Source organism: Oryctolagus cuniculus, chromosome 1 (genome assembly GCF_964237555.1).
Source record: "Oryctolagus cuniculus chromosome 1, mOryCun1.1, whole genome shotgun sequence".
NCBI lineage: Eukaryota > Metazoa > Chordata > Mammalia > Lagomorpha > Leporidae > Oryctolagus > Oryctolagus cuniculus.
Window position 1 is genome coordinate 154,036,817 of NC_091432.1, and position 25,059 is coordinate 154,061,875.

Genomic DNA, 25,059 nt, shown 5'->3' on the forward strand with positions numbered 1-25,059 from the left:
AACTTCACTCTAATTTTCTGCTATGTGTGGAAATTTAGATTGGGTGAAAACCTCACAAGTGAAGTCTTCAAGGCAAGAGAAACTCAAATGCTCAGAGAAGCAAACAGATACAAAGAACAACAAGAACAATAATAGAAATGAACATAAGAATATTTAATATTCATTAAGTGCTATGTGCTTGACCTTATTCTAAATGCTTTCTTATTTTATATCACATAATTTCATTTAACTTTTATAATAATTCTAACAGATACAACCACTATCACCATCTTATAGATGAGAAAGGAAATAGAATATGGTGAACTAGACATAAAATATGACAGAGATATAATTTGCTTATATATGAAATACAAAGAAATAATATAATTTTTATAAAGAAATGTGTTATCCACTGTTTTCCTGCAAATGCATGATACCTGCATTTTTTTCATTTTCCTTGGTTTTATTATAAGCAAGAATAGACAAATAACCCACCAGTAAAATGGTGTAAGTATATTATGGTAACTGACAGCCTCAGGATAGTGAGACAGCTGGTGAGGTGATAGTGAGACAGGTGAGGACTATGCAGGAAGAGAAAGCTAATGATTTGGGAAGTGCAGGCCCAGTGTTGCCACATCTTCTGAGCTCTCAAGAGAAACAAAAATACTCAGATTTTTACTCAAAATTTCTCAACATTTAAATATGGGTGGGGGCCAGCGCTGTGGTGCAGTGGGTTAACACCTTGGCCTGAAGCACCAGCATCCCGTATGGGAGCTGGTTCAAGTCCCAGCTGCTTCACTTCTGATCCAGCTCTCTGCTATGGCCTGGGAAAGCAGTAGAAGATGGCCCAAGTCCTTGGGCCTCTGCATTCACGTGGGAGACCCGGAAGAAGCCCCTGGCTCCTGGCTGTTGTGGCCAATTGAGGAGTGAATCATCGAATGGAAGACATCTTTTTCTCTCTCTCTCTCTCTGTAACTCTGACTTTCAAATAAATAAATATTTAAAAAATAAACATGGGTCAAATTTAGAGTATTCTGTAGAACAAATATAATATGAATCTGGTCTACTGGTGACAAAGTAGGGTATCAGCGTGTGAGTGAGATGAGGCTAGGGAGGGAGGAATCAAGGGACAAGCTGCACAGGACCTTTGAGACTATGGAATATAATTCAATGATGGCAGGAAACTGAGAGGAGTTAAGCTTGGACACTAAAGGTCACGTTTGTAATGATTGGAGATGAATCCTTCTTCCTGCTGGCTCTGACACCTTCTAAATCCACAGCCGAGCTCTGAGAAGACCCTGACATGGCCTTTTATATGAGAGTTTCCTAAAAGATGGAATGTCTTGCCTAATTCCCTAGCTTTCTACTTGAACCTCAACCAGTCTTAGCTTTCCTGCCAATTTCCCACCTGACATCATGCTTCTGTGCCCTTTCTTTCTCCGTGCCTGGGAAGATGTCTCGGAGCTCCTTTCTCTTCTCCTTGGGGGCAGTGAGTCAGCTTCTACAATAATGTGAACAAGGTTTACATGTCCTGACAGCAAACATAACCTTCAGGGTGCTACAGGCCAGGCTCTCTAATCTACAGCTGTCTAATTTCAACCCTCAGCCTGGAGACATGGCATCTGGATCAGTCCCCAGGGTGGTGAGGGGGAAAGAACAGGTTTGAGGCAAGGCAGAGGGGGTCCGCAGCATCTCCCTCACCTGCTCCACAGAAGGTGCAGTTGGAAGGCCCACTTCCTTGGCATCCTTGGCAAGTGTGGTGGCATGGATGGCATTGGTTGTCAAATTCAAATTTCTGTGAAGGACAGCTCAAAACGCAGCGACCGTTATCAAAAATCCTAGAGGAAGAACAGACTTTTAGAACTTGTCAGGGTGAGTTTTCAGAATGCTCCTAAGTATCTGAACATGTGGAAGTCATGTTGCACTGTACAGATTTGATTTCATTGTTTCAGAAACAAGAGGGGTGCCTGGGACTGATCATCTTAGAACATGTGAAATATTAGTCATGTAGCCATCCGTGGCCCAAGATTTGGTCCCCACAGCAGGCATGCCAGTACTGGCTGGGGATACAGTTCTGAGTCTGTTTCCAAACAAGTTAACTGGTGCCCACAGGGATTAAACCCATATTGCAGGCCCCAGAAAAACCTGGCCAGCAGTCATTCCAGGTCTCTGAACCATCAAGACACTAAATGGGCCTCTGAATCCAAAGGTCATGGAGAAAATATTCTTCCATTACTTCCCAGCAAACCCATACTTTGGAAGGGAAATGCCAGCTCCAGGGGCTCTTGCAGCATTGAACAAAGCACAAGATTAAGTGCTACTTACAAGCCTGGCCCTCTGCATACAGCAAGTAATCAAAGAAGTCTGACTTTGAGTGTCATTTGTGCAAGCATTTCCTGACCTGTAGGCATTACAGTCTCTATTTTCTGACCATGTTTGTGAATACCTACGAAAGCATTGCAGATAAGATAGGACGTGGGTTTCTAAAACCTTCAGTTTTATATACATGTAATATATATCATGATGTCATAATAAATATTTTCACAGTTTTTCTTCATTATTTTTCTTATAAAGATCAAATGTGATACATAAATTGTATCCAAGAATTCTTCTCAGAAAAATACAAGACGTTTATGAAACACAGAAGCCAGATAGGCAATGTGAGGGTGTGCACCTGGTGTCCACGCCAGTATCTAATTTGTAGGTCTTGGGAAAGGAAGAGCTGAGAACTTGCATTTCTAACAAGTTCTCAGGTGAAACGAATGCTTCTGGTCTGGACTTGGAGAACCAGTGCTCAGGGATAGCCTGTGTTACCGGGGAATTTGCAGAAGGATTCCCAAACAATACAGGCAGTATCCAATTGGCATCTCTTGGAGCTTCCTAAGAGTGGTAGTGATTGTATGCGTTGTGGGGTCCAAGGAGCACAGAGCAGGCACATGCTCCTGAGGTTAGAAGGCTGCCACCCAGGCCCAGGAGAGCTGAGTGGGCCTACAAAGAAAGAGAAGAGCTGCTTCTTCTCTCTACCACCTCTCCCCACTCAGGCTGGACACCACACAAACGGCCATTTACAGGCCTTGAGCAACTTTGTTCCTGGTGTGGCACTGGTTTATGAAAATCCACCAAGCTGGGGGTGGGGTGGGCCATTTCAATTCTGGGTTTGAATGAAACTGGGGAGGAGAAAACATTTGAATAGCATGTCACCTGCAGTCTCCCATCTCCTGTATTCGACACCCGGTAAGCCAGTGTTATTTGCATGTTTGGAAACAGAATGGGATGCAAGCCAACAACATAAGACAGAAGTCATCTTCCTTCTGGACTCCCAGCGCCTCAGATTCTAGTCACCATATCCAACACCACTAGAACCAACAATTGTGTCAAACCACTTCAGAGCATGGAGTTGCAGCCCTAAACAGACACACACACATCTAGCCGTTGTGGCAAAAGATCCCCTGCATCATGGTGTGGAAGGAGCCACCTGTTCCTGCAACCCAGATCTTTAGCTGATGGCACAAATGCTGATGAGGAAGAGGCTCAGCTCCATCCTGGCTCTATCAGCCCCACCCTCCTTACAAGAAAAACCACGTGAGACCTATCTCGGGGTTTTGAATAAGGAAGCTACTCCATGTTCTGCTGCAAAGGGGTGTTTAGTTCTGGAAGTTTGTTTCCTTGCTAAATTCATTTCAGGAAGGAATATGCCATCAGTGAAAATTTTCTTTAGAGGCCAGTGTTGTGGTGTAGTAAGTTAAACTACCTCCTGCATTGCTGACATCCCATATTGGAGCACCTGTTGGAGTCCTGCTCCACTTCCAATCCAGCTCCCTGGATTAAGCAAATACCTGAGACACAGGGATCCCATGAGCACTGGGTCAATTCCCATCTGCTCCATTTCTCATCAAGCTCCCTGCTAATGTGCCTGGGAAAGCATCAGAACATGGCCTAAGCTGGGGCTCCTGCCACCCGCGGGGAGATTCAGATGAAGCTCCTGGCTCCTGGCTTTGGACTGGCCAGATCTGGCTACTGAGGCCATTTGGGGAGTGAACCAGTGGATAGAAGAGCTCTCTCTCTCTCTCTCTCTCTCTCTGTCTTTCTCTCTCTCCCTCTCTCTCTCTTCTTCAGATAAATAAATAAACCCTAAAAAATTTAAACACCTGCATGAGCCCTTTCTGAGGGTTTTGAACAAGGAAGCTGCTGGCTATTCTGCAGCAATGGAGAAAGAGCTTTATTTATTTATTTGAAAGTCAGAGTTACAGAGAGAGGAGAGGCAGAGAGAGAGAGAGAGAGAGAGAGACATCTTCCATCTGCTGGTTCACTCCCCTATTGACCACAATGGCCGGAGCTGCGCTGATCCAAAGCCAGGAGCCAGGAGCTTCTTCTGGGTCTCCCATGCAGGTGCAGGGGCCCAAGGACTTGGGCCATCTTCCACTGCTTTCCCAGGCCACAACAGAGAGCTGGATTGAAAGTGGAGTAGCCGGGACTAGAACTGGCGCCCATATGGGATGCCAGTGCTTCAGGCCAGGGCATTAACCCACTGCACCACAGCGCCGGCCCCAAGGGTGCCTAATTCTAGTGGTTCATTTTGTCACTAAACTCAGTTTAAGATATAAAGCACATCATCACTTGTCCTTTATGGTGAGAGATGACAAATTGTTTGGGGGGATCATTTCTTTTGGGAGCAATGACCTGTTATTCTCAAGGGGAACCATTGAAAGTCATGCAGAAGCAGGGGAGGAAGCAAGACTGCTACTCCACACTACCAGAGAAAAGGGCCATGAATAGCACTTGATTTTAGGAAAGAATTGTGCTTTATATCGCCCCCTCCTGCTCCACCTGCAGGAAAGCAGAGGTGATGAACTCAGCTTTTCTAAGAGCACGATTCTGAAGACAGAAGGATGGAGAAAATAGTCACACACTGAACTGTAGCAATTCCCTTTTACCCTCCATCTATCTCAAGAAAAACTGCTGAGAAATTTGAAGCAAAGTCCCATTTCAAAAGGCCACAGTTTTCTATGGACACCAACAAACTTTCTCTGATGGAGGAGAATCCTGGAGATACTTGGCTCCGTGAAAGTGGAAAATGGGGTCAATGAAAATTTTATGTAAAGGCTCGCAAGGCACCTCTAGGACTTCGAGTTGTACCAGTGATGGATTCCTGAGACCAGGGGAACTCATCTTTACAGGCCAAGAGCCTCTTTCCTCAACCCATGCATGCTCTCCACCTTCCCACGGGCATTAGTCCATTGCAGGACCACCAGGGCTCGCTCTCAGAAAGGAAGAAGGTGGCAGAGCCAAATGCCAAGAAGCTGGGCAGAGCTGATCTCAACACTGATACTGAATATTCTAGAAGTTTCTAGGGTGTGTGTATGTCTGTGTGTGTGAGTGTGTGAAAGAGACACACACACACACACACACACACACAGAGAGACAGAGACAGAGAGAGAGATGTGAACTCTAAGGGAAGAGGTGGCAAGTGAGCTGGTCTTCTGCTGATTGTCAGCTTGCCCTAATTAAAGTCATCACAAGGCCACTTAATGTGATTTCTTGGTGCTTTAATGCTCTAACAGAATGAAATCTCATAATATCTTTTTCTCTGAATTCATAGAAGCACTTCAAATAAAACATTTGAGGGTGGATAAGAATAGAACTCTCTTTTAAAGACTTTTAATTAGTTTATTGACTCTGAATCCCCCTTAGGACTGAGTTGGGACATTAGCTTGGTCAATGAGGACCATGAATTATAAAGCTTTGCATGTTAAATACAGTGGCAAAGGGCACTTATTCACTCCTGGCTTTCATTGGTCTTCAGGGAGCAAAACCCAAGGATTCGTACAAATGTAAAGAGAAGTGAGCTGCAAGATGCAGAGATGACTATAAAATTTTCATTTCCCCTAAAACAATTTTAGGGTTAAATTCTCTTTAAAAATTGTTATTATTGGAAAAGTTTAAACATATATAAAAAGACACACCTATAAACATATATGAAAGACACAATTTTGCACCCTCCCTTGTATTTATACTGTTTCAATAATTATCAGCACATGGCCAATCTTACTTCATTTATATCATCACCAATTTTCTTCTTTCCTATATTATTTTGAAACAAACCTGTAAGGTGATTTGAAGCATTTCTATCCCAGAGAAAGTCTCTTTAGGGATTATCCATATTTTGCCAGGACTGCTAGAGATACTCATATTTATAAGAACAGGAAGAGGCTCAGAGAGATCAACTATTGTGCCTATTTCTTGGCCTGTTTTCATCTCCACTTCAGATCTATTTTTCTCCATTCTCTGTCCATTTGTGTCATGGAAGCAAAGCCAATAAAGACTGGGTCCCACACTCAGGAGCTGTTCCCCAGTGGCCTCTAGTATCTTTCAACATGGAGAAACACTACAGGTTGTCAGGGGCTGAGAGCAGAGAGAGAATAGGGTATTTGTTCCCCCTTCACAACCCTGCTTCCTCCTTTTATGGTTTGGGCAGTGGCTGCATCATCTACAGCTGCGGTTTGTATCAGGTGTCTAACCTTCTATGGATGCAGCAGAGTGTTAAATTTCCCCTGCTCTTGCTTGTACCTAACAGCTTACCCATTGGTTGACTGTGATCTGAAGGTAGGGAAAACATCTTTATTCTTAAAGATTTATTTATTTATTTGGAAGAGTTACAGAGACACACACACACACACACACACACAGAGATATTCTATCCATTGATTCACTCCCCAGATGGCCACAAGGGCCAGAGCTGGGCCAATGCAAAGCCAGGAGCTTCTTCCAGGCCTCTTAGGTAGCAAAGGAACAAGTACTTGGGCCATCTTCCACTGCTTTTCCTAGGCCCTTTGCAGTGAGCTGGACTGGATGTGGAGCAGGTGGGACACAAACTGCCACCCATATGGGATGCCGGCATTGCAGATGTTGGCTTTCCCTGCTAGGCCAAATCCCAGCTCCCAGAGAAAACATCTTAAAGAACTCTCAGACCCTGTACCTAACTCAGAGCCAGACATAAAGCAGATGCTCCTGACTTGTATTGTGTAAACACAAGTCTACCTGATATGGTTTGAATGTGTCCCCAATGGAGAGATATATTCCAAGTCTTAAGAGAAAAAAAACTGTCAACTCAGAGTACTATACCCTGCAAAGCTCTCATTTATGAATGAAGGCAAAATAAAGACCTTACATCCTGAACATTTAAAATTAACTGAAAAGTGATCACTGTTAAATATAAGAGTGGGAATAAGAGAGGGAGGAGATGTACAGTTCAGCACATGCTCATTCAGACTTACCCCTAATGGTAGAGCTAGAAATGTGCCAGGGATTCCAATTCAAACCCACCAAGGTAGCATGTACCAATGCCATCTTATTTGTTAAAGTGATCAGTTTAAGTTCATAATTGATCATAATGATAGGATTAAGTGTCAAAGGGATCACATAAATAAGACCAGTGTCTGCAAATAATAACTGATATAATTAAAAAAGAGAAAATGATCCTACATGGGAAGCAGGATACACAGCAGACTCATAGAATGGCAAATGCCCTAAACAGCACTCTGGCCTCAGAATCAGTCCTTAAGGCATTCGGATCTGGCTAAAAACCCATGAGAGTTTTGTAGGCATGGGAAACCAAGACACTGTGGCAAAAAATGACCTAAATGAAATATCTCTGTGAGTGAGATTCCAGTGGCAAGAACGGGCCATCAAAGAAGGAGGTACCTTTCTCTGAAGGGAGGAGAGAACTTCCACTTTGACTATGGCCTCGTCTAAATAAGATCAGAGTTTGTGAACTCAACAGGCTTCCGTAGCCTTGGCAGCTCATGACAAGAGCCTCGGATGATTACTGACTTCATAAATAAGAGTGTCAATTGTTAATTCAATGGGAGTCACTGTGCACCTACTCCACAAGTAGGGTCTCTGTCCTTAATGTGTTGTACTATGAGAATTAATGGTAAAACTACTACTCAGACAGTACTCTATACTTTGTGTGTCTGTGTGGGTGCAGTCTGTTGAAATCTTTACTTAGTATACACTAAGTTGATCTTCTGTATATAAAGATAATTGGAAATAAATCTTGGGCCAGCACTGCAGCTAACTAGGCTAATCCTCCACCTGTGGCGCCGGCACCCAGGGTTCTAGTCCCGGTTGGGGCACCGGATTCTGTCCCAGTTGCTCCTCTTCCAGTCCAGCTCTCTGCTGTGGCCCGGGAAGGCAGTGGAGGATGGCCCAAGTGCTTGAGCCCTGCACCTGCGTGGGAGATCAGGGGGAAGCACCTGGCTCCTGGCTTTGGATCGGTGCCAGCGCATTTGCGGGGTGAACCAATGGAAAAGGAAGACCTTTCTCTGTCTCTCTCTCTCTTTCACTGTCTTAACTCTGCCTGTCAAAAAAAAAGAAAGAAAAGAAAAGAAATCTTGATGAAGAATGGGATGGGAGAGGGAGTGGGAGATGGGATGGTTGCAGGTAGGAGGGAGGTTATGGGGGGAAAAGCCACTATAATTCAAAAGTTGTACTTTGGAAATTTATATTTATTAAATAAAAGTTAAAAAAAGACCTTCCTTAACAAACAGAAATTGAAATAATATGTTACCACTCATCCAGCCTTAGGAAAGATACTTTAAGATGTGCTGCTGCACACAGAAACACAGAAAGATGGTCATCATTGCGAAAGAACGTGAAGGCAGAAAATCTTCTGGTAAAAGTACAAAGTAAATCCAAAATAAACAATAGCAATACTTATAGAAGAATGGCTGTGCCAAGTCTTTACTTGTCAATAGTCACCTTGAATGTAAATGGCCTCAGCTATCCAGTTAAAAGATACAGACTGGCTGAATGGTTTAAAAAATAAAACCCATCTAATTTCTGCCTACAAGAAACACAATTCAGCAAAAAAAAAAAGTACACGAAGATTGAAAGTGAAAGCATGGAAAGGTATTCCATATTAACAGAAACCAAAAGGAGCTGGTGTAGCCATTCTAGTATCAGACAAAATAGACTTTAACACAAAAACTGTTAAAAGAGACAAAGAAGGGCACTATGTAATGATTAAGGGATCAATTCAACAGGAAGATGTGACTATTATAAACGTATATGCACATAATTAGAGGGCACCTGGCTATTTAAAAGAAATATTAATGGATCTAAAGGGAGACATAGACTCCAATACAATTTTAATGGGGGACTTTAATACTCCACTTTCAGCAATGGACAGATCAACCAGACAGAAAATCATCAAGAAAACAAGAGAGTTAATCCAAACTATAGAACAAATAGACCTAACAGATATCTACAGAACTTTTCACCCCACAGTGGCAGAATACACATTCTTCTCATCATTGTCCAGAACTTTCTCCAGGATAGACCACATGCTAGGCCATAAAACAAGTTTCAGCCAATTAAAAAAAATCAAAATCATATTATGCATCTTCTCTGACCACAATGGAATGAAGCTGGAAATCAAATCAAGAATCTTTAGAATATATGCAAACACATGGAGAATGAACAACATGGTCTTGAATGAACAATGGGTCATTAGAGAAATCAAAAGAATTTCTGGAAATGAATGAAGATGACAATACAACATACCAAAACTTATGGGATACAGCAAAAGCAGTGTTAAGAGGAAAGTTTACAGCAATTGGTACCTACATCAAGAAATTCAGAAGGCACCAAATAAATGAGCTATCAATGCATCTCAAGGACCTAGAAAAACAATAAACCAAACCCAAACTAGTAGGAAAAAAGAAATAATTAAAATTAGAGAAGAAATAAATAAAATTGGAATAAAAAATACAAAAGATCAGCAAAATGAAGAGCTGGTATTTTGAAAAAATAAACAAAATCGACACACAATTGGCCCAATGAACCAAAAAAAGTGGGGGGGGGGTACCCAAATCAAGAAAATTAGAGATGTAAAAGCAAATATAATAAGACACAACAGAAATAAAAATAGTCAACAGAAATTACTACAAAGAGCTGTATGCCAACAAATCAAGAAACCTAGAAGGAATAATTAGATTTCTGGACACATACAACCTACCTAAATTGAGCCATAATGATAAAGAAAACCTAGATAGACCAATAACCAAGACAGAAATTGAATCAGTAATAAAGACTCTTCCAAGAAAGAAAAGCCCAGGATTGGATGGCTTCACTGCTGAATTCTACCAATCATTTAAAGAAGAGCTAATTCCAATTTTCCTCAAGCTATTCAAAAAAAATTGAAAGGGGGGAAATCTTCTGAAACCCCTTCTATGAGGCCAGCATCACCTTAATTCCTAAATCTGAATAATATACAGCAGAAAAAGATAACTACAGACCAATTTCCCTGAGGAACATGGATGCAAAAATCCTCAACAAAATTCTAACCAGTCGAATCCAACAACACATCAGAAAGCTCAATCACCTGGAATCCCAGAATACAGGGATGTTTCAACATTCACAAATCAATAAATGTGATACATCACATTAACAAATTGAAGAACAAAAACCATATGATTATTTCAATAGATGCAGAGAAAGCATTTAATAAAATAACTACCCCCTTTCATGATGAAAACTTTAAGCAAACTGGGTATAGAAGGAACATTGCTCAATGTAATCAAGGCAATTTATGACAAACCCACAGCCAGTGTCCTATTGAATGGGGAAACATTGGAAGCATTCTCACTGAGATCTGGAACCAGACCAGTATGCCCACTCTCACCATTGCTTTCAATATAGTCCTGGAAGTTTTAGTCAGAACCATTAGGCAAGGAAAAGAAATCAAAGGGCTACTAATTGGGAAGGAGGAAGTCAATCTATCCCTATCTGCAGATGATTTTGAAAGTTAATCCACAATGCAACAGCATTGGAATGCGGTGCAAAATAAGTGATGATTGTGTCAAGAAGATTCAGCCACCATCAATGGATTAATGATGGAAATGAGTGAGTTATAAAAATGAGTGTTATGATATGACAGAGCAGAAAGGCTGCTGATGGATCTGGTGCCATGTCCTTGGTGTTATAGCCTCCAGAATGGTGAGCCAAATAAACTTCTATTGTTTATAAGCTAGCCAGTCTCAAGTATTCTGGTAGCTAACAACAGAATGGATTGAGACATGACTCAGGTAAATTCCCTGGAAATCATTTTGCTGCTCTTTCAAAAATAAATAAGTCAACATCTTCACATTTCACGATGTAGTTTCTTTCTTTTTATCTTCTCAACCTCATTCCAGGAAAAATAAGGGGAAAAAGGAAGATAGCTCATTATCATACTATAACCTTTCTTGGACATATGTGCAAGTAACTGACATCAGGGAAGAGACATGGGTAAAGAAATAGAAGGCTCAGGAGAGGAAAAGAAAAATGTTTCTGTGGAACACACTGTTCTCAAGAAGATACCTTGGTTCAAGATCCATTCACATGCTTTTCTTTCTTCAAAAGCTAAAGCATCAGCTACTTAGACAAGCAAAACTACCAAGACAACTCATCAGGCTTACCTCTGCTCTCGTGCTTACAAGAGATCTCTAAAAGGCCACTATGGTGGTAGAAAATTTTTTCTCACTTTTGGTGAGCCTGGAACAATGATGACTTCTGCAGTGTACATTAGGTGATGGAAGCTGTGTTGTTTTTAAAAAATAGCAAAATAAAACCCACGAAAAGATGTCCAAACACACGATGTGATTTGATAGATGGTATGGTGGTGAGATAGAGGAGAAATAATTGAAGAAATGTGTGTATCTTATAGTATGCTTTAAAGTTACTTCGAAGAAAATTCAGTATTTTGAAGGCTTATCTTAAAAAGACACTTAGAAAATATTCTTATGGTTATCATTGAGAATTCTAAAGGCTATTCTTTTTTTCTTCTTCCTTCCTTCTTTCCTTATTCTTTTTTTTTCATTTCTTCCTTCCTTTTTCTGTGGGAGCTATTTGGAAAGTCAATCCTATCATATTGGTCACACAATTTATCAAATTCAATAATGTATACCTCTGTAATAATCACTACGGGTGATAAAGAGAAAAAAACTCTGCCCCCCTGTTCACAAGGATATTATAGACCTAAGGAAGCATTAGGACTAAATATGTGCAAAGCAGAGGGAATGACCATTCTAGAGATCAAAGCACCTGTTTTTGCAGCAGTCTTGTTATGATGCTTCCTGCACATTCAGCGGAGCAGTGATGAGGCCATTCACTCAGAAGCTAACAAATAGTAAGAGTTAGGATCAAAGGAGCATTGACAAGAAAATGCAAAAGGTTCCCAAATCTCTGCATCAGAAATTCCTTGTGTGTTAGCAGAGATGCTCGTCCCATTTGCATGCGTGCTATTTCTATATTCACTCAATTTTCAAATATTTATTGAAATATAAAGATGAGAATCTCAAGGGACTCATAGACACGAAAGATGGATTTTTTAAAGATTTTTTTTATTTGTTTGTTTGACAGAGTAAGAGACAGTGAGAGAGAGACAGAGAGAAAGGTCTTCCTTCTGTTGGTTCACTCCCCAAATGGCTGCCACGGCCAGCGCTGCACCGATTCGAAGCCAGGAGCCAGGTGCTTCCTCCTGGTCTCTCATGCGGGTGCAGGGGCCCAAGCACTTGGGCCATCCTCCACTGCCCTCTGGGGCCACAGAAGAGAGCTGGACTGGAAGAGGAGCAGCCGGGACTAGAACCCAGTGCCCATTTGAGATGCCGGCACTGAGGCGGAGGATTAACCAAGTGAGCCACGGCACCAGCCCCAAAAAGATAGATCTTTTAAGAGAATGTCTGCAAAGGCTATAGATGCTTTATGGAAGTTTAGGTGGAAATTAATTCTGCTGGAAAGTGATCAGAAATACCGTCTGTGTTTGCCACCCTTTTGCCCCTATAACTACAATACTGGAAATAAGCTACTTAAGAAGAAAGGATGTCCATTTGGGCTCCAAGTTCTGGAGGTTCACAGTAGCAGATAGTGTAGCCTCATTGATCTGGCATCTGCTGAAGGCAGTGGGCTGCAGAACATGTGCAGAAGAATAATCACATGGTAAATCCAGGAATCATAGAGCAGCTGGGCCTGACTCAGGCTTATATAATCAACTTCTCATGAGATCTATTTCTTAGGGCACAGCCTCAATGACCTAAGGACTTCCCACTAGGGTCTACCTCCTAAGTACATAATTGGATCAAGTCTTCACCCTCTCACAATAGCACCACTTGGGGCCAAACATTTAACACATGGGTCTTTAGGGGATACAAAAGTAATATCCAAACTATAGCACCTTGGCTGGCACCGCGGCTCACTAGGCTAATCCTCTGCCTTGCGGCGCCAGCACACCGGGTTCTAGTCCTGGCCGGGGCGCTGGATTCTGTCCCAGTTGCTCCTCTTCATGTCCAGCTCTCTGCTGTGGCCAGGGAGTGCAGTGGAGGATGGCCCAAGTGCTTGGGCCCTGCACCCCATGGGAGACCAGGAGAAGTACCTGGCTCCTGCCATAGGATCAGCGCAGTGCGCTGGCCGCAGCGTGCCGGCCACGGCGGCCATTGGAGGGTGAACCAACGGCAAAGGAAGACCTTTCTCTCTATCTCTCTCTCTCACTGTCCACTCTGCCTGTCAATAAATAAATAAAAATAATAATAAAATAAAAAAAACACAAACTATAGCACCTTTACAGAAAAGTTCACTGTTGAATTGAATCTAGAAATAAGTAGATATTTGACCAGCATGTGTAAAGTTGAGGGACAGGCACGCAGAAAGAGATGAGATCCAAGGCATCAAAAATGGCACTGAAAGCATGATCATCATTGATGCAAAAACTCTTCCAGTGTCTAGCAAACTTGACTTTGCTGTGGGCTATTGGCATTATTGGGGAGAGGAGGCTAAAGAGGAAGGTTGTAGTCAGACCACTCAGAAGGTCTGTTTGGTTCCTTTGCTTGCAGGCCCATGGGTTACCTCTATGGTGATGAACACCTCCTCTCTTCACACTGCAACCTGTGAACTCCCAACCCCAGGTGATACTGAGAGTCACTCACCTTGTGGCGGGGCAGCTAATGCAATCTTCTTGGGTTGGCCCCCAGCACTTGGCACATGAAGCTTCACAGGTCTGGCAGTGGCCATGCTTGTCAACATATTCTCCTGGGGAATGAGATCTTGTTGTTTATTTCATTATTACATGAAAAACTGCCTGAATGCTGTCTCTTTGCCTGAAAGCTATGGAGCTGATGCAGAGAAAAGAGGCCCTGAAAAGCTTCAGCTGACAACCTCAAACCTTGAGTTGCTTCACACAGCAACTGCTCGTCTCCCAGGGGCCCATCAGTTGGAGCCTCAGGAAGTTATGAGGCAGTGACACAGTTCTGGATCTTTTCACCATGTGTTTCAGATTTTAAAAGTAAGGGAGGCCCAGGGGGCTTCCCACCAGATCCCTTCCCTGAGCTCCTGCTGACTTTCCTACAAACGGAGGCCTCCTGATCCACAGAAGCCTAGTCACAGTCTGTGCTCAAGTTGAGGAGTGAGCAGGATCTACCCAAATCTTCTCTTATAACTCAGGTTTGGGGAAGAGGATTGTGGCGACTGGGCAAGAATGGGAGTTGGCTAGGCTGACATTCAGCAAGTGTAGATTTTATCTTACCCTGACAGAGTAACAGTGAAGAGATAGCCAGAGAATTGTCCTTTTCCTTGCAAGTTTCTTTCCCAAGGAGAAATACCCATGAACTATTGCCACAGAAGTCAGTCCAGCCACACGAATATCTTATGAACACACAAGAAGTTACTCCCATGGGAAAGAGTGGCAGATAGAGTCCACTGTCATTGAAGGTGATTGTCCAGAGGTGGGTCTCCAGACACTGGATTCAACCTTTGTTCCCACACTCATCTTCCCTTACTGTTGTCTGAAAGATAATTGACAGTCTTCTTCACTCAAATCCAAAAGGCCATTTTTTCTAGTTTGAAAACGGATAATACTCGTGAAATACAGCTGGCCAAGTCACAACCTTCACTCAACCTCACCTCACCCCCAACTTGCACAGCCCTGTAAGCCTGTCTGAACATCGTCAATCAGAGATCCAGCTGGTGCGGTGACCTATTCGCTGTTTAATCAAGCTGTCCCAATGAAATCCTAATATTCATCACTTGATTTCTTTTAGCTGCGTTCAAAACAGCCCTGGAAACATTTTGCCTGATGAGGGATGGAGGGAAATCCACCCAGTCACCTTTTCCTTGTACTTTTATTGAACAGGTACATTTAGTACAGGTAAGCCTTATATCCATGCATCTTGCACTTGCCAGCCCTAAACCACACAAAATTAAATGAGATTGCTAGAGTTTGCATTTACATAGCAGAAAAAGGCTTTCATGTAGTCCTTTTTCTTTTCTTTTAAATTTTCGCTTATTTATTTGAAAGGAAAGGAGGAAAAGAAGGAGGAAAGGAGGAGAAGAGCAGAGGGATCTTACATCTGTTACTTCAATCCCCACATGCCCATAACAACTGGGGTTGGGCTAGGCTGGAACCAGGAACTCAATTCAGGTATCCCATGTGAATGGTAGGGATCCAAATACTTGAGCTATCACCTTCTGTCTTCTACAGTGCACATTAACAGGAAGCTGGAATCAGAAGAAGATCTGAAACTTGTACCCAAGCACTCCCATATAGGACGTGGGCATCCCAAATGGCTCCAAACACCTGCTCTTCATTTAGAGTTATTCTATTAGTTGTGTTAACTGAGGATTAAACATACATGTTCAGAGTGATGCAAGCAGCTAATAGCAGCCTACTTATTTCAACTGGATTGTGTTGTTTTAAGAGTTCTAATTGTTACCGAGGTACGATGTGGACCAGGAATCTGACATAACTTTCAGAATACGGTGCATGTTCTCAGCTCAGGAGTAAGCAGATCCCACAGGAGACATAGGTCTCTGAGAGTGAGTAGCAAGAAAGGACAGAGAAGGCATAAACACAGGTTGTTTCCTGCACAAGGTTCCTGCTTGCCAAATAGTCAAGTGGAGGCTGAAATCCAGTGCCTGTTTGTCTCACCACACCATTCATTCTGATGTTGGCTATCTCTCTCTGTAGGGAGTATCTTTTACTAACTGGCACAAAGGTGTTGAATAGATGAACTGCATTCTTGATCATCAGTAATCCAAAGTTAGATAAAAGTCAAGGCTTATGTCTAGTAGGAATGGTGATTTCAAGTTGAGATATTTTCATTTAACATAAGTGTATTGTATATGTAACATTTTTATTTGTACAAGGTCTACAGTTCCACCTCTTATTTATTACCCTTGTTACAATCTGTTCCACTGTTGTGATAGAAGGCACAACCAATTGATCAGTATGATTATCAGTCCAGGCACTAGCAAAATTAAGAGCAGAAAACCAGGTAAGATGTTGTAAGAAGAAGCTGAACTTGTCTATAGGGGCCAGTGCAAACAATTTGTGTTTACAGAATCATATGATATCTATGTATCTTTCAAAATATATATTCTGAGTGGAACATGAATAGAGGAATGTCACAGAGGTTCCAAAATTCAAAGAAATATTATTATAGAAAAACATAGGCTTATAGAGAGCACAACTTCTTGATTCATTCATTCCTTGGATACTTTTGGAAATCTACAGAGATAGTTATAACATAAGTGCTAGCCAGGAGCCTTTTACTTCCTCACACAGTTGAGACTAAAGACTAAAATAGAAGAGTAAGGGCACGCAGTAGACTGATAGAGACAAAGATTCAACTTCTTTGCCTTGGCATCAGTGCCTTTAAGAACTGGTTCTTCCAACTTCTCATGCTCATTCATATTAACCTTCATGATGTATAGATCCAATGCTAAGAAAGGAGTTTAAACTAAAACATCTTTCTCTGCTACATCAAATGCTACTTAGATGGTTCTGAAAATTATACTACATCTACAGCCAAAGTCTTCTTTGCTAATTACAGATGATACACTGCTAGCTAAGGAAAGGTTATTAGGATTTATGGTGGAAATTTTATATTCTCTTTTGTATCTCATTACTTTCTCATTGGCTTATGTAAACCAGTAGGTTGCATTGATACCTTGGCTTTGTTTTTCCTTGACCTGCTCGGTTGTCACGTCTTCTGTTGGAACACAGAAAGTACCACCTTTGACTACTAGGCTTTGCAGTGGCCAAGACTTCAAAAGCACTCCAAATACAACCTTCTTATGTCCACTATAATTTGACATTTCCCCAAGTGACTTCCCACAATGTCAGGCCATCCATTCAATCATTGCTCTCTAGCTCACCCTGGGGCTAGGTTAAATCTTCCTAAGGCCTAAGTTACACCCATTCTCTGTTGGAAGGAGACAGCACCTTCACACTTACTGACCAGATAACTGAGCTCTCTTGGCTTCTTTTTCCTCAATGCCAAAATCCCTCTCTATCTGCTCCATGACTGATCACTTATCTTGTATCTCTGAGAAAGATGTGCCTGGCCATTGCCAACTCTCTAATGCTGTCAATCTTCTTGCCTCAGGCTATTTCTTCCACCAATTCTCTCTTCAGTCACTGCTTCACACCTACCTCATTCTCTGACCCCTGAAAGTTTTCCCTCTCCTTAAAACCTTCCCAAACCCTTTCTCTCCCTGGTAAGTCATTCTTCAAACTTGTTTTTCTCCCTCCTACTATTTGGAAGCCAAATGGAGGAAACTTCATGACCTTGGTGCTTATGTAAGGGAGTCAGTGTAGGACAGTTAACCTGTGCATCCCTCTCAAGTCTAAGCCTTCTTCACTTTAGAGCAAACTCTAGTGTTAGGACAGACGAGAACAGAGGGATCTGCCCAAATTCTCATATTCGTGTAGATATCCAATTAGTTACATAAACAACTACCCCCAGCCCTTGGAGGCACACTGCACATTTGGAATCTTAGAAGTCAGAGTCCAAGGACATAGGGAAGTTGTTTTTTTTTTTTTGATTGTTGGAGCAGCAAATTCTTGTCATCTGTCTTCATTGCACAACGAAGCTAAATGTTTATGACAAGCGTGACATACAAAACTCTTAGAAAAAGTCACTTTTAGCAGAGATGATATTTTGTTTTCTACCTCATCCTACAAGTTCTTCTTTCTGGCGTCTTTACCCATTATTATTATGTCCAAATCGTCTTCAGAATTTTTCCATTTCCTTTTTAGTTTCTGTCTCATCTTGTCCTACAGTGGTTCAAAGGTTCTTGAGGAAGTAGTGTCACCTGGGGAGGCATGATGCCTTGAAAGTTGAAGACCTGGCTTAAAAATCAATACCCATAAATTTAAAAGTTTACAAGTAAGTGGCTTGTGCTGCTCATCCTGTGACTTGACTTGAAATGTGTTAATGACAATCCTAGGTTATAAACCAACATTATGAAGTCATCCAGGATAGGTAAACCTGTATCGTATCATCCAGTTATAAAACATGATTGAGACTTATTTCTTAGGTTACCTGGCTAGAAGAACTTAATTTCTCCTGAAGAAATACTATGCTTTCTTTTAGACCTTATTTTTTAATTGGCTAGAGCCAAATTTATTGTAGAATTTAAGCGAATAGCTATATACACTAAATAAATGAACAAACCTATAAGTAGATAGATTGTGATGTGAATTTAAAACAACTTTTTAGCAAGGTGATAAGTAAGAGAGGGCGATGGGAACATCTGGTGAGAATTCAACCAGCTGGTTTTGTTTCTTATTTCAGTGAGCAAACTTGAAGTTCTGAATTACCTGGAGATACCCATAGGAGGGCTGTTTGTGTGCCTTTTCACTCAGATGCCAGGAATGAAAAAGTGTGACTTTTTTTTTCCTGAATGATTCTACAACCACAGTGCGAATCAAATAATACCATCTCTTTGTAAGGCTGCCAATACATAATTTCCAATTTTAGATACCACTCTGAAGACAATTTCCTTGAAAAAAATCTATACGTTTATTACTTTCCACCAGCTACAATAAATGCCCAGCAACACTTTCAACTAATTACATGCTAATGAAATAAGTCCATTTTCAAAGCCTTGTTAAGCATGATGTTTTACAGCAATGCTTAAAATATGAGAGCATCAGCTAGCTCTGCAGTCTTTAAAGTCTATATCATCATTCAGCCTTAAAGAGGAAGAAAATTCTGACACATGCTACAACATTGATGAACCTTGCAGACATCATGCTAATGAAATAAGCCAGTTGGGAAAGGGCAAATATTTTATGATTCCACTTATATAAGATACCTGAAGTAAGTAGTGGAAGCCACAGAGACAAGGTAGAGTGGGGGTTACCAGGTTATTGGGGTGGGGAAGAGTTGGGAGATAGTTTTCGATGGGTACAGAAGTTCAGCTGGGGAAGAAGAAATAATTCTGGAGATGGATGTCTGTGACTGCCACAGAAGTGCACACCAAAAGTGGTTAAAAGGATACATTTTTGCTGTGTATATTTTACTACAATTTTAAAAAGACCCTCCACAATGAGTTTGTTCTTTAGCAGGCTAATCCTTAATTTTAGCCAAAAACCTCAGGAATGTCTGCGTTTTGGGAGATGAGTCCAAAGAGTATCCCTCAAGGGCAGCCTGTTGAACTGACACTTGAGTGGCCTCCTGTGATAATGGAAATGCATGATACATGGATAAACTCATGATAAGGGAGACATCTGGAAGATGGGAAACTCTGAGTTTCTCTTTTCCCTTGGATACAGAAAGAAGGAGGCAGCCAGAAGGAGAGTTCTGTGTCTGTAACCTTGAGATGCCGAGGTGCTCACTTCTCTAACCCACCCTTCAACAGGGCGCACTTGTCCTCCCTCCACAGTTCCTTCTGGTTGACAAGCCTGCGCTCCACAGTGCTGCGACCTTTCATTCTCAGGAGCTGGCACGAACCCACGTGGTTTGTGCAGATATTCCGACACGCTACTCTGTCAGCCCCAGGGGTTGGCATTCCCGCCAAAAGGATGGCTCATAAATTGTCGATCCAACACACATGCAAATGTTTAGCTTCCACAGTCTCTACGTTGTTCAAAGAGTGGAATAAAGAGTTAATCCTTTTAGTTTCCACTGTTGTTTGAGCTCTGACCACAGTCAGGCAGCTTTTAAAAAAAAAAAAAACCAAATCCAAAGTGAAGACTTGGCCAACACACCTGAATATGGTGGTAATGTAGCAATCACACAAGCTCCTATTCATTGACACCTACCATACTACAAGTGCTGTACTATGTAATATTTAATCCAGACAACAACTCCTTTTATGAATGAGAAACTGAGGTGCAGGGAGATTAAAAATCTTGCATAAATTCATTCGCTAGGTGAGTGACAGATTTGGGCTGTGACCCATGCATGTGTAAGCCCAAGCTGATGTTCTTGCTACAGATTTTCCTGCTATGGATTTATTTACCCTTTTCATGTTCCAAGTAGCTTTGCTATTTATAAAAAAGCAGGAACTGAGTACATGCCTCGTCTAAACCATTGGGTGAGGTAACGGGACCAAAAAGGAATTCACTGCAAAAACAAATGAACTTTGAACAGGCACATTGCACAAAGCAGAACTACTCAATGATCGAATATACCCTCTAAATTTATTTGCTCTGATACCATGACCATCATTTATTAAAAAGCAATCCTATGTATCAAATAAAGTGAGTTTCACAAGCAGTTTTTTCTGCACATTAGTCTATAAGTTCCTAAGGAGAACTCGCAAGTAGTTTTTGGAATGAATAAAATTAATTGGTTGGGGTTCTGGACAGGGATTATCTATACTGTTTAACTGCTGCCTGGAAACAAAATCAACTGGCTCTTCAGAAATAACTTAGAACAAGAACATGGTAACCTCCCTCTGGTCCCCAATTTATGGAAGAGTCTAGTATAGTATAATATAGACCTGATGCAGGTCACCTTGGGACACTTGCTGAGAACATGAATGGTTTGCAAGGGCTGTAGCCCAAGAAGAAATGGGCCTCTCACTGCATGGTGCAAGAGCAGGAAGAGGAAGGAGGCTCATTGATGAGTAGAGGTTCTGCCAAAACCTATCAGGTCTCATATGGTGTGTCATTTCCTTGCTCTCTGGAGTGATAACGATGCCTGGTGAGACTATGAGGACTGTGGCCATGGAGCCTTCCTGATATTTCTCCACTAAACAAGGGTGCCGGCACACAGAAGGTTAAAGCTTCCCACAGAGCTTAGAGGGATCACAGTGTTCCTTGTTACGGCATTCAGTGCTGAAACACGGGTGCATGGATGAGACTTGTTCTCATCCACTTTCATTTATTTAGCAGCCCAAAGTACCACCCTAACAGCTGTTACCACTTGCTCAAAAGCACTGCTGTCACTTTCCCCACTCCATTGCCTCATGGGAAGGAAGATCCTCAAATTAACCTCTCTCTCTTCCTCTTGTGGCTTCTTTCCTGCCCCAAACTCGCTTAGTTTTTCCTCATGCCCTGCCTTCGGGGGTCAAGCATTTCAGTCTAACCTCTAATTAAAAGATAAGCCCCTGGAATGACAAGAACTTGCATATCAAACCTAGGGCTCTAACTGCATGGGAGCTGCTACCAGGTTCAGTGGCTGGTAGTTTAGTCTCTAGTTGGGTCGTCAACTCTGGTCTTCTGCAGCTATGGATACCGCCTTCCAAGAGAGGCACTGGTTTGTATAGTGATAAGTATGTATGGAGAACGGTACCCAGGATGCTCCAGTCTCTTCCAGACTGATGAAGCACTGGATGAATCATGCTTTATTGGAAGTGAGCAAATTTTGTTTCTCAAGAAGCCCTGAGGTAGAGAGAAAGAAGAGAACCAAAGTTTGCATTGTGCCTAGTGTGTGTCAGCATAGTAGGAAGCACTGTGTTAGGTAAATGCAAAAATTTTGGAGCTATCCTGACCTGGGGTTGATTGTTGGCTTTCGTTTCCAGTTGTCTGAAATCAATCAAATCACAAAATCATAATTACTTGACATTCTTCTATAAGATATGGATAATCTGTCTAAGAGGATATGGTGGAGATCAAATGAGAAGATATACATAAAGTAACTGAGATAGCAAGATGCTAGTTATAATTACCAGGTACTTTCATTAGGTTTTCCTGTTAAATATCTGATAATAGTGTAGTACTGAGAGAGGCTGTCAGTTCCATTTGATCAAATAAGTAATCTAAGCATGAGAATGTTAACTCTGCCCATCATTCAAACCATGGTCCTACTGAATCCCAAGTTGTGCCTTCACTGCCCCAAGGAGGTTGAAGAATGTATTGGCAGCATGTGTGGGTGTCAATGAGGGCAACTAAATTTAATGCCCTTGGGGATCAAAAACAATGACCTCTCAAAGAAACTGGGCTGCAAAATACAACCTAAATGAATTTTTTTATTATGATTAGTAACCTTTTTGAGATAGATTCTCTCCATCAAGGCAAAACCAACTTTGCCTGAACTTTGCTGTGGAAAGTTCCATAATCATGTCTTTGCCCTTCTCGGGCCACTGGGTCTACTGAGGTCTAGGAGTCTCTCAAGTGGATGCATCTCTGTTAGATGGGGCTTCTTCCTAGGAGAGTTCCACCAAGACAGGTTCAGAACCCGCTGTTCTTGGTCCTATTGTGAAGTAGTCACTGTTACTGGATCATCTGCTCCTTTGCTGAGTGGACAGGAGTGGACTTGGCTGGCTTTCTTCTTTTCTTGCCTTTAGGAAAAACTGTACAGTATCTCTGTATCTCGGTAGATAATCATGAAAGGGAGGGCAGTGGTATGTCAGGAGGGTAAGGAGGTAAGGTGGGGAAGGTAGTGTTGTGGTCCAAGAGACCTGAGAATTCCTGAGTATTAGAGACAAAGTCTCTATGCTCTCCCTCCTGCCAAAATCCTTCCATGTGGTTTGTATCCTGTCAGAGATTCAGACAGTCCACAGCATGGAACCAGAGGCTAGAAACTCGCTTGGCCCCACCACAGAGAGAACGCCACTTGCCCTCTTCAAGATTCCATGCTTCTCCATCGTGTGCTCAGGTGGCCATGAACCGTCCTTTCCCCGCTCTGAGCCATGCCTTCCCTAGAGAAGCAGAAGGCAGGTGGAATGCCTCTGTGTGGAGCCCAGTGTCTTGGATGTGAATCTCAGCCCTGCCTTGGCTAGCTGTGTAAGCTTGGACGAGACAGTATCCACTCGGAGCCTCAGTCAACTCACCTCGGAAACGGAAGTCATTGCAGCTATGTTATAAAATGGTCAGAAGGATTAAATTAATTAATACTTGAAATGTGTTTTGAAAGATACTGGCATTCTAGTAGGTGTTCCAATAAATGTTAGCTATTTCCACTCCAACAAGCACAACCAGACTCCTCAATAAGCAACATGAGAGGCACTCAAATCTCAACTCACTTCTTAATGTCTGATGATTTTGAATAATTTACGTAGCCTTTCTTTAGCATCATAAGATCAATTGCCACAAACTTTGTAGTTCCCTGTTAATTTTCTACCTAATAATAAGCAATGTTCTTTCTTATACTGTGGCTGATTAAGAAGTGCTTGGTAAATATAAATAAGATATCTAGAAAAGATTTTCTTTAACCACAACTATTCAGGGACCACTTACAAGAATGGACTCCAATTTTATTAACCATTTTATTAAGTTTTAGCAATTCAATAGGTACAAACCTATTTGATTGTCACCAAAGTTCTATTAAGGAAAATTATAGCCTTCTGCCATTTCACCCCCTTAAATCCATAATTCTACAACTATTAGCTAGCTGAAACAATGTGGGTAAAACTAATATTTGACAGAAAGGCATGATGGTTATCCCTCTATTGCCCAATATTATTCATTTTGGTTCTTTATGGAGAAATGTGCTAGGAATAATATAAAATTGTGATATTAACTGATCTTCACTGGGCTCTTAACCTAGAGGTCAGGAGTTAGTTATGAGCTAATTTGTACAGCCTGATATAAATTCGAGGAATAGTTTGTTGACATTAATAGTGTCACCAGAGGATTCTTGACTCATCAAAACATTTCAGGGTGGTACAGTTTAATGTGCTGTTGCTCTTTGATCTTCTCCCTTGGTGCTTTGCCATTTCCTATAGACGTTCTGCACACATCTACTGCATGCCATCTAGACCACAGAAAGCCTGGTTCCACCAGTAAAAGTGTGGCTTCTGCACCTCTCCATCAGACCCACCTGAGAATTCACCTGTCCAGCTTAATTGCAGAGACATGGAGGCATGGAGAGAACAAAAGAGGATCTTGCAGAAAGCCTGCAGTCTCACTAGAAACCAGCACTAGCACCCCAGAAGGTCTGCAGGAACCTCTAGAACAATTTGGTTCCTCTGGGAGACAAGTCAGCGTGGTTGAAATGTGGGCAAGTCTGTGTTTGAAGTGCATTCAGAGTCTCTTCCTTGGACCTGACCCATGCCTCCATCACCAACGCCACACCAAGAAGGACCCCATGTGTTTCCTCAGGCCCCTGCACCTTCCTGAACTAGTAACCTTACTGTTTCCTTTGGTATAGGGAGCAAGCAAACAGGGCAGCTATTCTGGTACCACTTTATAGGGTCCTGGACCTTGAAAGCCCCACCCAAGGGTTAGGTCTTGGCTGCCAGGAAGCAAGTCACCACTCAGCGTGAAGGACTCAAGGAAGGCTGCTGCTCCCTGGAAACTTGGTTCCTGATCTCCTTAGGCAGAGCTGGTGACTCAGGCCCTACCCCCTTTCCCAAACTCCCTCCGGCTGCCGTCTGACCTGCTTTGACTCCTTTTTGCTTTCAAGGCTGCTCTTGATATTCATCTTAACCAGATTTTACACGGTGTGATGTGCCTGGGGCCCCAAACCCTCTGAGAGGGGGCCAGTTCCTCTCTCTGATGTTCATAGTTTGCCAAAATGAGCAGACAGGCTGTGGAAAAGCTGCCTATGGGTTCAGGGAAGTTGAACAGTCTTTGGTTTATGCAATCGTCTAGTGTAATTTAGGTTATAATTTTCAAAAGATGAATTTGAAAGAGGCCAACATTTTCTATGGAATAAAAACACGCAGCTTTTTTACTACAGTAGCATGAATGATAGATACGCAGAATAACTAAAGGAGCAGAGACAGCAGAAAGATGTAGTGTTGTTTGGAGATTATAAATCCAAGCCTTGGGTCAAAGATAAGGGAACCTTTACTGGGAAAAGTTCAGGTTTACTTCCCTGGACCTGCTTACAGAGATGAGCATTGCTCTCATTTTAAAGAGGGGATACTGAA

The 25,059-nt window shown here is 42.1% G+C and overlaps 1 protein-coding gene across 3 annotated transcripts in view; it reads right to left on the minus strand.

The window, feature by feature from the left end:
* Window positions 1-25,059, minus strand: part of PCSK5 (proprotein convertase subtilisin/kexin type 5) — a 437,660-nt gene that overhangs the window by 93,901 nt on the left and 318,700 nt on the right. For all 3 annotated transcript variants that reach the window (XR_001793338.3, XM_008256580.4, XM_051858772.2), the window contains exons 21-22: window positions 13,941-14,043; window positions 1,681-1,817 (exon numbers count right to left, since the gene is read on the minus strand). Coding sequence is in view for 2 of the 3 variants with exons in the window: in XM_008256580.4 (XP_008254802.1) it covers window positions 1,681-1,817; window positions 13,941-14,043 (240 nt within the window). In the remaining variant the exon portion in view is untranslated. The remainder of the gene's footprint in view (window positions 1-1,680; window positions 1,818-13,940; window positions 14,044-25,059) is intronic.